Below are 15947 nucleotides of genomic sequence, written 5' to 3' on the forward strand. Positions count from 1 at the left end.
ACAGTTCAAAGACTATATAGTGCTTTAACTCCATTCATCACTTTCTTGACTCATATAGCTGTGTGCCAGGAAGATATTAGTGATTGTTTATCATTATTCATTTAGATTTTGACCACTGCCCTTGCTCTTTGGTCCTCTTGCATCTCTGACCTTCCATTTGGTATCTGTTTTTCAGTCTGATCAAAGAACCAGTTTTGACTTTCCTTTAGTGTGTGTTTAGTAGTAGTGTATCTCTTAGTTTTTGTTTTTGTTTTTCTCCTGAGGCTGTCTTTATTTCTCTCTCTTTTTTGAGGATATTTTTGTTGAATATAGAATCGTAGATCATCAGTTATTTTTCATCATATTGGGATTTTTCCATTGTCTTTTGCCTTCCATGTTGTTGTTGAGATGTCAGGTGTCAGACCATTATTCCATTGAAATGAATCTATTTACCTATGGCTATTTTCACAATTTTGTCTTTAAACTTTTTTTTTGAAGTTTCATTATCATGTTCCTGTTGTAGAAAGAAAAAAATATACAACATGCATACACATGTATGTTATGTATATATAACACATTTACACATATATGTATATCCTGCTTAGAAATTTTTTAGTGTTTTAAAGTTTGTGGCTTGATATTTTTCATCAGTCAGAAAATTCTCAGTCATGTCTTTACATATTGCTTCTTTACATATTGCCTGTGTACACAGGGTGTCTGCACATTTGCTGTCTCTTTTATGTCTCTGTGATTCTAGTGAACTGTGTGTTAGATCTCACTATGTCTCCTTTGTCTCTTAGTTTTTTAAATATATGTTTCCTATCTTTTTTTGTGTTTTTTTTCTTCTGTGTAATTTCTTCTGATATCTTTCAGCTCACTGATTCTGTCTTCATATGTATTTTGTCTGTTGTTAAACTTATCCATTGAATTATTAATTTTGCTTATTTCATTTGTCAAATTTCTGTCTGGTTCTTTTTCAAATCTGATATATTAGTTTTGTAGATTTTAGTTCCTGCCCAAATTTTCATGCTTGTCACTTTTGTCTCTGATCATAGTAAGCATAAATGTTTTATGGCTATCATTTGATAATCCTAGAACTAGTATTAGGAGTCTTTATTGGACTTTATCTGCTCATTTTTTTCTTTCTCCTAGTGTATTGTGGCTTCATGTGGTATTTCATATTGTGTGGCTGTTATATTTAAAAATTTTTTTAAGAATAATTTCCAGGCCAGGCACGGTGTTTCACGCCTGTAATTCCAGCACTTTGGGAGGCTGAGGCAGGCAGATCACGAGGTCAGGAGATCGAGACCATCCTGGCTAACACGTGAAACCCCATCTCTACTAAAAATCAAAACATTAGCCGGGCATGGTGGCGGGCGCCTGTAGTCCCAGCTACTGAGGAGGCTGAGGCAGGAGAATGCCACTGCATTTCAGTCTGGGTGACAGAGCGAGACTCCGTCTCAAAACAAAACAGAACAAAACAAAACAAAAGAATAATTTCTGAACTAGGATGAGGTTATCCTAGGTAATATATATTTTTTTCTCTTATTTTTCCTCAGATTCCTTTTTACTACCAAGGTGATATTAAACTTTCTTTTTTTGAGGGCAGATTTCCTACCCTCTACTTCATAGGCTGTTTAATAAATATTAATTTTCTATCATTTTGTTTGGCTTTTTTTTTTTAGATGCTAGTGATGTAGATGTTTCATTTTTTTCCCCTCAGATAACTCAGTCATTGGGAGCAAGTTCCATTTAATAAAATGGATAATCTACCCTTGTAATAAGATTTTTTTTGTTATTGTTTATGATATTTTGGGGGCACGGTGGTATTCTCGTCCATTACTCTTAGATTCCGGAAAGTGTGAGTTGCTCTTCCTGGGAGGTGCCTTTCTAGAGAAATGGCTTTCTTAACTCTGCCCCTCAATGTCAGCAAGCTTCCATCAGCAAGCTTCCATAATCAGGTGTTTTTTTCTTAGTCCAATTCAGTACCAGCACTTAGAATCTTCTCTTAAGACTTCCTAATCCTAGGCTGTGGGAATCAGCATAGTAATGGTGGAAATTCTGGAAATTGTGTTCTGGGAATTTTCAGAGTAATCAAAGAAATAATGTTTTAAATGGTAGTTGACATTTTTTTTTTTTTTTGTCATTTCCATGTAAAACATTTTCATTATTGTCGATCTCCTTTTGAAGCCATTTTGGGAAAATTACCTAGATGTGAGAAAAGAGAGGAGGAGAGGCTATAAATCATTAATATTGTAGAGTCTAGAGGTGATAGAGAGTAGAAATACTTCAGTTGCTCTTCAAGCCATGTATCAGGCGAAAGATCATTCTTTTTGTTGCCGTAGGTGCCAGCCAGTGATGGCTAGTGAAAGGGCATTTTCACTGTGGCCTCCAAAGCATTTTGAAGTCTCACTGAAGGCCAACACAGGGGATGTTGTTACTATCTCCATCTGTTAAAAAGCACCAGAAGTGTCTATGATTTTGTTATGCTTTTTAGTTCTATAGTCAATTCATGTGGGTGAAATTTTTTTTTTTTTGGTAGATTGCTGAAGGATCAAGCATTTGAAACATTGTTTATAAGAAAATATCCTTCAACTACCAAATAATGAGCATATTTAAAAAATAACTTGTTTAGAGGTGGTAGACTTTATGTAGGTTGGAATTAGGGACTAAAATATAGGACTATACATATGCCTGCGCAAGTTCTATGGCCATTGTCTAATTAAATATGTATAATTTATAAATATATATTTATGTAGTATATATATTTAAATATATATTTAAGTGTGTGTGTGTTTTGTTTTGTTTTTTTTTGGAGACAGGGTCTTGCCCTGTTGCCCAGGCTGGAGAGCAGTGGCTTGATCATAGCTCACTGCAGCCTTAAACTCCTCCCACCCCAGCCTCCTGAGTAGCTGGGACTACAGGTGTGCACCACCATGCCCAGCTTATTTTTTGGAGAGACAGGGTCTCACTATGTTGCCCAGGTGGCCTTGAATTCCTGGGCTCAAGTGATCCTCTTGCCTTAGCTTCCCAAAGCATTGGGATTACATTATTAAATATATTCCTACAGAAAACATTATTGCATGTATACCACGTAGCAGGCGCTGTGCTTACCATATAAAGATCAACAGTACAAAATAAAAAACAATTACAAGCCTCTGTTTAAACTGCAGTCTTCTTTATCAAATAATTATTATATACTGCTTGGACATTTTGACTTGATGTCTAATAGCCTCAAACTCCTGTGATCCCTCCTAAAGTTGTCCTAAAATCTGATCTACCCATAGTCTTCCCCATGTGAATTAATGGTAACTCCTTCCTTCTAGTATCCCAGGACAACAACCTGGGCGTCATTCTTGATTTCTCTTTTTTCTCACTCTTCATCTTAATGGCTGTTCCTTTAAAACAAAAACAATCCAACCACTTCTTACAGCTCCCACTGTTTCATTTTGGTCCATCATCATCTGTTTGGTGGATTTCTCTAAGAGCCTTCTTCGTAGGCTTCCTCCTTAATAGAACAAGTATGGTGATCCTATTAAAACATTAATCAAATCATGTTACTCCTGCTCAACACTTTCCATAGTCTTCCCCTTCCAACTTCCCCATTCCACTTAGAGCAGAAATCCACATTCCTACAATGGCCTATTCCCGTCTTTGCTGACTGTATCTCTCATGACTCATTTCCTCACTGACTCAGTCTGCCAGGAAAGCTTGTACCTCAGAGTTTTTGCATTTGCTATTCCTTCTCTCTATAGTGTTTTCCTCCCAGATACACAGTTTTGATTGAACTCTCACATGTTTGAGGTGCCTATCCTGACTGCCCTTTTAAAATCACAAGCATCCCTTCCTCTGCAGAGCTCATCACACCCACACCCCGTCGCCTTTTTTCCCCATAGCACTTATTACCTTATAATATGCTATCTAATTTATTATATAAGTAAATCACTGAATCCTAATCATAACCTTTACAGGGCAGGGATTTTTGTCTGCTATGTTCACAGTTTCATCCCTCGCACCAAGAAGAATGCCTTGTACGTAATAGATATTCAGTAAATATTTGTTGAATGAGCGGTTGATTGATATTGCACAAAAGAACTCCTCCCCACAATATTCTTAGTAGCAAGAAAAAGAATAAGGAAGACAGATCTTTCTGTTATTGACAAAAGCCTTATGCTAAATCTTTTCTTTCCGTGAGTCAGAATTTTGTCTTTGCCTATTCTTTTGTCTCAGACCATTGATAGTTTATGTTCTTTTTTCTTTCTCTGCCAGTCTTTTAAAATCCTTCCACATCCCACATCTATAGACTTTTTTTTTTTTTGTCAAACAGCAGTTAACAGTAACAAAATGTTCTAGGCAGACTGCATTCCAATCCAAGAGGCAGGAGTCAGTACTATCAACTTTTCTAGAAACCAGTTAGCAAAGAAGAGTTTAACATGACTACTCAGGGCAAAAAATATGTTTCTTAGCTATAGATAGGGCTGCTTCTTCATTAGCTAGAATGCAACATAGCTTTCACTCCTGCTGCTACTTCTGGTACCATTGTTCAAACTGATGAAAAAGAGATTCAGGGTACCAAATTCCCTTGAAAAAATACAAATATATATAAGATATAAATTTTATTGTATTTAAGGTGTACAACATGTTTTGATATAAATATAGATGGTGAAATGGTTAGTCAAGCAGATTAACACATCCGTCATTCCACATTGATGCCCATTTTTTGTGTGTGGCAAAGAGCACCTAAAATCTCCTCTTTTAGCAAAAATCTTGAATGTAATACAATATTATTATCTAAAGTCCTCTTGCTGTACCTGAGATCTCTAGACTTGTTTGTCTTACATATCTGCTACTTTGTATCAGACCTACATGTCCCATTTCCTCCACCTCCACCGTAATCAGTGTTTTATTTTCTGTCTCTGGATTTTCGACTTCTTTTTTTAGATTCCAAAGTAAGTGAGATCATGCAACATTTTTCTTTTTGTGTCTGGCTTGTTTCATGCAGCATAACATCCTCCAGTTTCCTCCATGTTGTGGTAAATGTCAGGATCTCCTTTTATAAGGATGAATAATTATCAGTCTTATATGTGCCATAGTTTTGTCCATTCAACTGTTGACACTTTGTTTGTTTCCATATCTTGGCTAATGCTGCACTGAAAATGGGATAATACAGACGTCTTTATGAGGTGGTGTTTTCATTTTCTTTGGGTGTATACCCAAAAGTGAGATTGCTGGGTCATATGATAGTTCTGTTTTTAATTTCTTTAGGGAACTCCTAATGTTTTCCACAGTGGCTGCACCAATCTACATTCTTCCCATCAGCAGTGCTCAAGGATTCCTTTTTTTCTATACTCTCACTAGCACTTGTCATCTTTTATTTATTTATTTATTTATTTGAGACAGAGTCTCTCTCTGTTGCCCAAGCTGGAGTGCAGTGGTGCAATCTCAGCTCACTACAACTTCTGCCTCCCAGGTTCAAGCGATTCTCCTGCCTCAGTCTCCAAAGTAGCTGAGATTACAGGCATGCACCACCACACCTGGCTAATTTTTGTATTTTAGTAGAGACGGGGTTTTACCATGTTGGCTAGGCTAGTCTGGAACTCCTGACCTCAAGTGATCTGCCCGCCTCGGCCTCCCAAAGTGCTGGGATTACAGCGGTGAGCCACCACACCTGGGCCATTATCTCTTTTTGATGGTAGTCATCCTAACAAGGGTGAGGTGGTATTTCATTGTGGTTTTGATTTGCACTTCCTTGGTGATTAATGATATTGAGCATCTTTTCATGCACCTGTTGGCCATTTTTATGTCATCTTTGGAGAAATGTCTATTTAAGTCTTTTGTTCATGTTAAAAATAGAGTTATTTGTTTTTCTACTATGGAGTTGTGTGAGTTTTAAAAAATATATTTTGGATATAAGATACATGGTTATAAGATACACCTTATAAGATACATGGTTTGCAGATATTTTCTCCCAATCAGCAGACTTTTCATTTTGTTGGTTGTTATCTTTGCAGTGCAGAGCTTTTTAGTTTGATAGCTATAGTAATCAAAACAACATGGTAGTGGTATAAAAACAGACACGTAGACCGATGGAACAGAATAGAGAAGCCCAGAAACAAATCCAAACATGTGTAGTCAATTAATTTTTGACAAGGGCACCAGGAGGATACAATGGGGAAAGGATAGTACTCTTCAATAAATGGTTCTGGGGTAACTGGATTTCTACATGCAAAAGAATGAAATTGGACCCTTATCTTACACCATACACAAAAATCAACTCAAAATGGATAAAATACCTAAATGTAAGACTTGAAACTATAAAACTTTCTAAGAAGAAAACGTTGAGGAAAAGCTCCTTGACATTGGCCTTAACAGTGATTTTTGGATATCACACCAAAAACTCAGTCTACAAAAGCAAAAATAAAATAGAATTTTAATGTGACATGGATTCCTCAAAGATAAAGGTGATGTGTAGGTGTATTTTCCACTAGTTTTCAAAGGTAAAAATAGCCAGTGGGACTATCTGAAAGTACTTTATAGTTATTGAGTAAAGTAGTAGCTAAAAAAAAATCCCAGGTTGAACATATCAAAATTGCATTTGTATAAATCTCACATAACTCAAGTTGGACATTTCTTAAAGGCCAACTAACTTTCAAAGTACTAACCATGGTTCCCAGGAATTATCATAAAAGTTATTATATGTACAGCTCAAACTGAAAACTTGTCATATAGGAGTAGCTGAAATTCTACACTGCGCAGTCCGCCTCTTGATGGCTAGTGTGCATCTGAACTGGAGTTGCCCATTTGCATTATTTTTGCAGAGCTCCTAATAAGTGGTAATGGGCATGGGTGAACTCTGCCTTCAGAGTAGAAAAAAGATTGGAGACAATGTACAGCTACCTTCCAATATTTGAAGAACCTTTACTGTGTTAAATAAATAAAACTTTATTCTTCATAGGACTAAATACTTTTTTTTTTTTTTTTTTTTTTGAGATGGAGTCTTGCTCTGTCACCCAGGCTGGAGTGCAGTGGCGCAATCTCAGCTCACTGCAAGCTCCGCCTCCCGGGTTCACGCCATTCTCCTGCCTCAGCCTCTCCGAGTAGCTGGGACTACAGGCGCCTGCCCCCACACCTGGCTAATTGTTTGTATTTTTAGTAGAGACGGGGTTTCACCATGGTTTCGATCTCCTGACCTCGTGATCCGCCCGCCTCGGCCTCCCAAAGTGCTGGGATTACAAGTGTGAGCCACCGCGCCCGGCCTAGGACTAAATAATTTTTAAAGTCTCTTGTGATGCTGAGAATTACCATTTTGTATTTCAATGTGATATGTTTTAAAGATATTTTATTGGAAGTACAATATATTGTAAGAAAATAGTGAATTATTATACAGTAGCTGGAGTAATATTCAATGTTTATCACAAGTAGATATGAATTCTCATTTCTGTCCACTTTTATTAGCTTCTTTTCTGTCATTTAAAATATTCACTTTTTGTGGGTTAAAGTCATGACTTAACATTTTCAAAGTGAGTAATCACTGTGACATAAGATCTTTTTCTTAATGTTTATTATAGGGGTTCCAGAAACTTTAGCAGTTGCAGTGCAGAGGACTTTGAGAAGTTAACTTTAAATAAAGGAGGAAACTGCCTTCTTAATATTCCAAAGCCTGATGAAGCCTATAGTGCTCCCTCCTGTGGTAATAAGTTGGTGGACGCTGGGGAAGAGTGTGACTGTGGTACTCCAAAGGTCAGTTTAATTTTTGATTTTTGCCTTGTAAAATTGCCATGATATTTGCAAGAAATAAAATGGCTTCCTTTGGGCAACTGTGACATAGAAGCTAAAGTAAAATTTAGTGGCACAATGAGGATTGTTATTTTGTTTGTATGGCTGTGTTCCAGGGATTGGTCATCTCCTTCTTCTCAGAGTGTGACTAATGGTGCCATCTGTTTTGAAGTCAGGGAACGTGCCATGTTTATTCTCTATTTTTTAATGCTGTTTTCTATGATTAGCTTATTTGCTTTAAAGATGAATTTCACCTGGCTCTTTATTTGTAAGCTTTCACCATTCTGGCACTGCCATTGCAGGAATATTTATTTAGCTGGACTCATTTTAAAAATGAATTGGAGCTGGCCCATCCTCCAGAGTCCTTCAGTATTCAAAGTTCTTGCTACTCAAAGTAGCACTCTTCAGTGTATGTACTGGTCTCTGGCTTTTTGACCTGTTATGCACACTCATTGCTCTAAACCCATGCCCATCTTTGTTAGGATTGTTCTGTAGCCATGTTCCTTACCATACTTAGCCATGTTCCTCTCGATATGGCCTGCTTGAGCCCTTCTAGGCCTTGCCTTAAGTTTGAAAGACACTTGTTCAACTGTGTGTATGTTTTACTGTATTCTCAGTCTTCTCCACAAGGGCATCTTTTTCTTCCCTACCTGTCCCCCATGGCTGACTTTTACCAGGTGACTTTGCTTTCCAGAAAGATAGTATGTGTCTTACGACGGAGCTGTGTTGGGCTTTTGTTGCAGTATTGATGCATGTCAGGGACTTTTGGTACGTGTCTTACACAGGGCAACCCTCATAATAACCCCAAGAGATTGGTAGTTTTAATAGTCCCATTTTCATATGAGGAAAATGAGACCTGAGCAGGTTATGTTTAATTTCTAAATTAAGATGCCTTCAGGATGACCAAGACCTTTCTCTTTCTAGGCATTCTTAACTTCTTCCTGAAATATCTTATTAGTCTTGTTTTCTCCCAGCTTCACAAACAAACTTACTGAACTAGTAATCTCTATTTGCTTCTTGAGCTTTCTCACTAACAAATTACTCTTAAAAATACTTCCTCCCCCTCAAATATCACAGGGTGTTTTTTGACATACAAGTTTCAGATAGGGCTGGATGTGGTGGCATGCACCCGTAATCCCAGCACTTTGAGAGGCTGAGGTGAGAGGATTGCTTGAGGCCAGGAGTTTGAGACTAGCCTGAGCAACACAGCAAGACCCTGTCACTTAAAAAACAAAAACAAAAACCCCCAAAAAGCCAAATAGTCCTAGCCATCCAGAGGCTGAGGCAGGAGGATTGCTTGAATCTAGGAGTTTGAGGTTACAGTAAGCTATGATTGGATCACCGCACTCCAGTTTAGACAAGAGAGTGAGACCCTGTCTCAAAAAAAAAAAAAAAAAAGTAGTAAGTAAAAGCAACCTTACACACCTTTATTTCCCCCATAAATCTTTTACTTCCTTTTTTTTATGTTTGATGTTTTTCCTTTTAGACTCTATTCTATACATTTATATTTAGTATACAGTAGGTACATTTATAAATATTGGGCTTGTTTTAGGATTTATTTTTACTTTAATGTGGTAAGAATATTCAGCATGAAATTGACCCTTCTAAGAGATTTTTAAATGTCTAATACAGTATTGTTAACTCTGGGTATTATGTTGTACAGCACATCTCTAGAACCTTTTCATTGTGTGTAACTGAAACTATATCTGTTGATCAGCAGCTCCCCATTTTCCATTCCATGAGCCCCTGACAACCACTATTCTGTTCACTGCTTTTATGAACTTGACTATTTTAGATACCTAATATAAGTGGAATCAAATAGTATTATGTCCTTTGTGGCTGCCTTGTTTCTCTTAGCATGGTATTGTATACTCAAGTTTCATCTATGTTATTGCAATGACAAGATTTCCTTCTTTTTTGGGAAATAGTATTCCATTGTATGTGTGTATATGTATGCATGTATGTACATTTTCTTTATCTACCACATTTTCTTTTCTACTGTTGACAGACATTTAGGTGGTTTCTACATCTTGGCTACTGTGAATAATGCTGCAGTGAACATAGGAATGCTAATATCTCTTCAAGATCTTGATTTCATTTTAGATAAGTACCCAGAAGTGGGATTGCTAGATCACACGGTAGTCCCATTTTTAATTTTTAAAAGAACCTTCATACTATTTTCCATAGTGGCTGCACCATTTTGCATTCTTCCCAACAGTGCACAAGGGTTCCAGTTTCTCCACATTCTTGCCGACACTTGTTGTCTTTTGTTTTTTTCCGTGATAGCAATCCTAACAGGTATGAAATGACATTTCATTGTGGTTTTGATTTGCATTTCCATGATGATGAGTGACATTGAGCATCTTTTCATATATCTGTTGGCTATTTGTGTGTCTTCATGGAGCAATGTCTATTAAGTCTTAGGCCTGTTTTAATTATTTTTTGTTTCTTTTAACATTTTTATATATTTAGGGGATATAAATGCAGATTTCTTGCATGTATATATTGCATATTGGTAAAGTGAGGGCTTTTCATGTGCCCGTCATTCAAATAGTGAACATTGTACCCAATAGGTAATTTTTCAGCCCTCACACCCCTCCCATGCTCCCACCTTTTGGGGTCTCCAGTGTCTGTTATTCCACTGTGTACATCCATGAATACTGATTGCTTAGCTCCCACTTACAAGTGAGAACATGCAGTATTTGACTTTCTGCTTCTGAGTTACTTCAATTAGGATAATTGACCCATTTTAAATCAGGTTATCAAACACCGCATGTTCTCACTCATAGGTGGGAATTGAACAATGAGAACTCATGGACACAGGAAGGGGAACATCACACTCCGGGGACTGTTGTGGGTTGGGGGGAGGGGGAGGGACAGCATTAGGAGATATACCTAATGCTAAATGACGAGTTAATGGGTGCAGCAAACCAACACGGCACATGGATACATATGTAACAAACGTGCACATTGTGCACATGTACCCTAAAACCTAAAGTATAATAATAATAATAATAAATAAATCAGGTTATTAGTTTTTCATTTTTTGCTATTGAGCTGTAGCACTTCCTATATATTTTGAAAGTTTACCCCTTATGGTTTGCAGATATTTCCCCCTATTCCATAACTTGGCTTTTCACTCTGTTGATTGCTTCCTATGCTGTGTAGAAGGTTTTTAGTTTGATATAGCCCCACTTATCTATTTTTGGCTTCTGTTGCCTGTAATTTTGGCATCATAGCCATGAAATCATTGCCAAGACTAATGTCATGAAGCTTTTCCTTTATGTTTTCTCCTAAGAGTTTTACTGTTTCAGGCCTTATGTTTAAGTCTTTAATCCATTTTAAGTTGATTTTTGTGTATGGCGTAAGATAAGGTTCCAGTTTCATTCTTTTGCATGTTGATATCCAGTTTTCCAGGGGGGAAGGGACTACCTTTTCACCATTCTTTTTCTTGGCATCCTTGTTGAAGATCAGGTGATCTCATATGTGTGGGTTTTTATTTCTACGTTCTTTATTCTGTTCCATTGGTCTATATGTCTAAATTTTATTTTATTTTAGATTCAGGGGGTACATATGTATGTTTGTTACATGGGTATATTGTATCCTGGTGGGGATTGGGCTTCTGGTGTACCCATTACCCAAACAATGATCATTGTACCTTATAAATAATTTGTCAGCCCTTACCCTCCTCCTACCCTCTCCCCTTTTGGAGTTCCCTAGTGTCCATCACCTCCATCTTTATGTCCATGTGCACCCATTGTTTAGCCCACGCTTATAAATGAGAATATGCAGTGTTTGATTTTCTGTTTCTGAGTTAGTTCACTTAGGATAATGGCCTCCAGCTCCATCCATGTTGCTGCAAAGGACATGATTTCATTCTTTTTTATGGCTACATATAGTATTCCATGGGGTGTGTGTATGTATATGTGTGTGTGTGTGTGTGTGTATACATACATATATACGTATATATGTGTGTGTGTGTGTATATATGTGTGTGTATATATATATATACATATATATAAAAGATTTTTCTCATACAGTCAACTGTTGATGGACACTTACATTAGTTTCATGACTTAGCTATTGTGAATAGTGCTGCAATGAGCATATGAGTGCAGATATCTTTTTTACATGATGATTTATTTTCCTTTGAGTAGATACCCAGTAGTGGAATTGCTGAGTCAAATGGTGGTTCTAGTTTTAGTTCTTTGAAAAATCTTTATACTGTTTTCCATAGAGGTTGAACTAATTTACATTCTCACCAACAATGTATAAGCATTCGCTTTTTTCTTCATCTGCACCAATATCAGCCTTTTTTTTTTTTTTTGACTTTTTAATGATAGCCATTCTGACTATTGTAAGACGATATCTCATTGTGGTTTTAATATGCATTCTCTGATGTTCAATGATGTTGAGCATTTTTTCTTGTGTTTGGCAGCTGCTTGTATTTCTTCTGAGGAATAGATTTTATTGAATCTGCAGATCACTTTGGGTAATATGGACAATTTACCAATTTTAATTATTACAATTCATGAACACAGGATGTCTTTCCATTTATTTGTATCATCTTTTATTTCTTTTAGCAATGTTTTGTAAGTTTTTAGTGTGTGATCTTTTTCCTCACTTGTTAAGCTTATTCACAAATATTTTGTTTTCAATGCTATTGTAAATAGCTTTGTTTCCATAATTTCCTTTTTGTAGTTCATTGTTAGTATGTGAAAATGACCTTATTTTTGTGTGTCAGTTTTGTTTCCTGCAACTTTACTGAATTTATTTATTAATTATAACAGTTTTTTGATGGACTCTTTGGGATTTTCTGTATGTATGATCATGTCATCTTAAAAGAGGGACAGTTTTGCTTCGTTTCCGATTTAGATGCCTGTTTGTTTTTTTTGCTAATTGTTCTGGCTAGGACTTCCAATACCAAGTTGAATAGAAGTGGTGAGATTGGGCATCCTTGCTTCATTTCTGATCTCAGAGGAAAAGCTTTTTGTTTTTCACAACTAGGTATGATTTTAGCTATGGGAATTTCATATATGGCCTAATTATGTTGAAGTTATTTTCCTTTATTTCAAGTTTGTTGAGAGCTTTTTGCATGAAAGGGTGTTGAATTTTGTCAAGTGCTTTTTCTGTATCTATTGAGATGATCATGCGATTTTTATCCTTCATTTTGTTAATGTGGTATATCTCATTAATTAATTAATTAAATTTTTTTTTTTTTTTTTTTGAGAGAGGGTCTTACTGTCGCCCAGGCTGGAGTGCAGTGCTGTGAACACAGCTCACTGCAGCTTTGACCTACTGGGCTCAAGTGATCCTCGTGCCTCAGCCTCTTGAGTAGTCGGGACTACAGGCATATGCCACCATGCCTGACACATTTTTGTATGTTTTGCAGAGAAGGGGTTTTGCTACGTTGCCTAGACCGGTCTCGAACTCCTGGACTCAAGCAATCTGCCTGCATAAAACACCCAGAGTGCTGGGATTACAGGTGTGCACCACTGCACCTGATCTCATTAATTGATTTTTGTATGTTGAGCCATCCCAATTTATACCCAAGGATAAATTCTACTAGGTCATGTTGTATTTTACTTTTAATGTGCTGCTGAATTTGGTTTGCTAGTATTTTGTTGAGGATTTTGCATCTGTATTTGTTTGGCACATTGGCCTGTAGTTTTCTGTATTTGGTGTATTGGCCTTGGTGATACAGTCTGCATCAGGATAATGCTGGCCTCATAAAATGAGTGGAATTTTCTCCTCCTCCTCTATTTTTTGGGTGAGTTTTTAGAATGATTGGCATTAGTTTTTTAAATGTTTGGTAGATTTCACCAGTAAAGCCATTGGTCCTGTGCTTTTCTTTGCTAGGAGGTTTTTGATTACTGACTCATGTCCTTACTACTTATAGGTCTGTTCAGACTTATTTCTTCATGATTCAGTCTTGGTGGGATGTGTGTTTCTAGGAATTTATCCATTTCTTTTAGGTGATCCAGTTTGTTGATGTGTAAATGTTTGTAGTAATCTTTTATAATTCTTTTTATTTATGGCATCAGTTGAAATGTCTCCTTTCTCATTTCTGATTTTGAGTCTTCTCTTTCTTTTTCTTAGTGTAGCTAAGCTTGGTTAATATTGCTTATCTTTTGAGAAATACTAACTCTTGGTTTTGCTGATTTTTCAATTCTTTTTCTGGTCTCAATTTTGTTTATTTCTGATCTGAAGTTCATTATTTCCGTTATGATAATTTTGGGTTTAAATTTTCTGTTGCTTTTCAGGTTTCTTGGGTTGTAAAGTTAGGTTGTTTATTTGAGTTTTTTTTTTTTTTTAATATAGGTTATCACAATAAGCTTTGCTTGTATTTTTTTTTTTTTTGACAGAGTCTCACTGTGTTGTCCAGGCTGGAGTGTAGTGGGGCAATCTTGGTTCATTGCAACCTCCACCTCCCGGTTTCTAGCGATTCTTGTGCCTCAGCCTCCTCAGTAGCTAGGATTACAGGTGCGCACCACCATGCCTGGCCAATTTTTGTATTTTTAGTAGAGATGGGGTTTCACCATGTTGGCCAGGCTGGTCTCAATCCTCTGATCTCAGGTGATCTACCTGCCTTGGTCTCCCAAAGTGCTGGGATTACAGGTGTGAGCCACCACATCTGGCCTCCTTTTAGTGTTATTCTTGTTTTATTTCATAAGTTTTTACATACTGTGTTTTTTGTTTGTCCAAAAGTATTTTTTAATTTCGTGTTTGATTTCCTTTTTGACCCAATGGTTGTTCCAAAGTGTGTTTAATTTCCACACATTGGTGAATTTTCCATTTTCCTTTCTTCTTTTATTGTCGTCTTTTTCTATTCTAATTGCTAGTTTCATCCATTTTGGTCAGAAAATATATTTGGTATGATTTCAGTCTTCTTAAATTTCTAAAGACCTGTTTTGTGACCTAACATGTGAGCCTGGAGAGAGTTCCATGTGTGCCTGAGGATAGTATGTATTCTGCCACTGTTGGGTAGAATGTTCTGTATATGTCTGTTAGTTTGATTTGGTCTGTAGTGTTGTTCAACTCCTGTGTTTCCTTATTGATCTTCTATCTAGATGTTTTATCCATAATTAAAATGCAGTCTTGAAGTTTCTTACTATTATTGTGTTGCTGTCTCTTTCTTCCGTTTTGTCAGTGCTTGCATTACATATTTAGGTGCTCTAATTCTGGGTGCATATATATTTATTATTGTTATATCTTCCTAGTGAATTGTTACTTTTATCACTATAAAATGTTTTTCTTTGTGTTGTGTGACAATTCTGACATAGTCTCTTTTCTTTGATATAAGTATAGCTACCCCTGCTCTCTGTGGTTACCATTTGCATGGAATATCTTTATCCATTCTTCACTTTCAGCCTATATATGTCCTTAGAACTATAGTAAGTCTGTTGTAGATAGCATATAGTTTAATTTTTTTTTTTTTTATCCATTCAGTATGCTATGTGTTTTTGTTGGGGAGTTTAACATATTTACATTTAAAGTAATTCTTGATAGGGAAGGATTTACTATGATTCTTTTAAATGTTTTTTGTTTGTCTTGTAGCTCTTTTGTCTGCCCTTTCTTGCTGTTTTCCTTTGTAATTTTTTGAATTTGTGTGTGTGTTGATATTCTTTTATCCCTATTCCTTTTTCTTTTGTGTAACTTCCTTCTATAGGTATTTGTTTATGGTTACCTTAGAGCGTGCATAAAATATCTTGTAGTAATAACAGTATTTTTAAGCTGATAACAACCTCAATTACATACAAAAACTCTTCACTTTAAGTTCTCCCATTACACAGTTTATGTTGTTGTTACAGTTTACAATCTATTAATATTGTGTATCTTTCAACATATTTTTTATAGTTTTTTTTTTTTTTTTGAGATGGAGTTTTGCTCTTGTTGTCCAGGCTGGAGTGTAATGGTGTGATGGCTCACTGCATTCTCCGCCTCCTGGGTTCAAGTGATTCTCCTGCCTCAGCCTCCCGAGTAGCTGGGACTACAGGTGCCTGCCACCATGCCTGGCTAATTTTTTTATTTTAGTGGGGATGGGGTTTCACTGTGTTGTCCAGGCTGGTCTCGAACTCCTGACCTGAAGTGATCTGCCTGCCTCGGCCTCCCAAAGTGCTGGGATTACAGGCATGAGCCACTGCGCCCGGCCCATAGTTAACATTTTATACTTTTTCTTCTAAATTTACACT

At 36.6% G+C, this 15947-nt stretch overlaps 1 protein-coding gene across 1 annotated transcript in view; it reads left to right on the forward strand.

The window, feature by feature from the left end:
* The window catches only part of ADAM9 (ADAM metallopeptidase domain 9), a 110069-nt gene that overhangs the window by 37697 nt on the left and 56425 nt on the right, over positions 1-15947 (forward strand). Inside the window, exon 12 of the mRNA XM_055296028.2 lies at positions 7548-7719. Within this exon, the coding sequence (XP_055152003.1) occupies positions 7548-7719 (172 nt within the window). The remainder of the gene's footprint in view (positions 1-7547; positions 7720-15947) is intronic.

Source organism: Symphalangus syndactylus, chromosome 10 (assembly GCF_028878055.3).
Source record: "Symphalangus syndactylus isolate Jambi chromosome 10, NHGRI_mSymSyn1-v2.1_pri, whole genome shotgun sequence".
Classification (NCBI taxonomy): Eukaryota; Metazoa; Chordata; class Mammalia; order Primates; family Hylobatidae; genus Symphalangus; species Symphalangus syndactylus.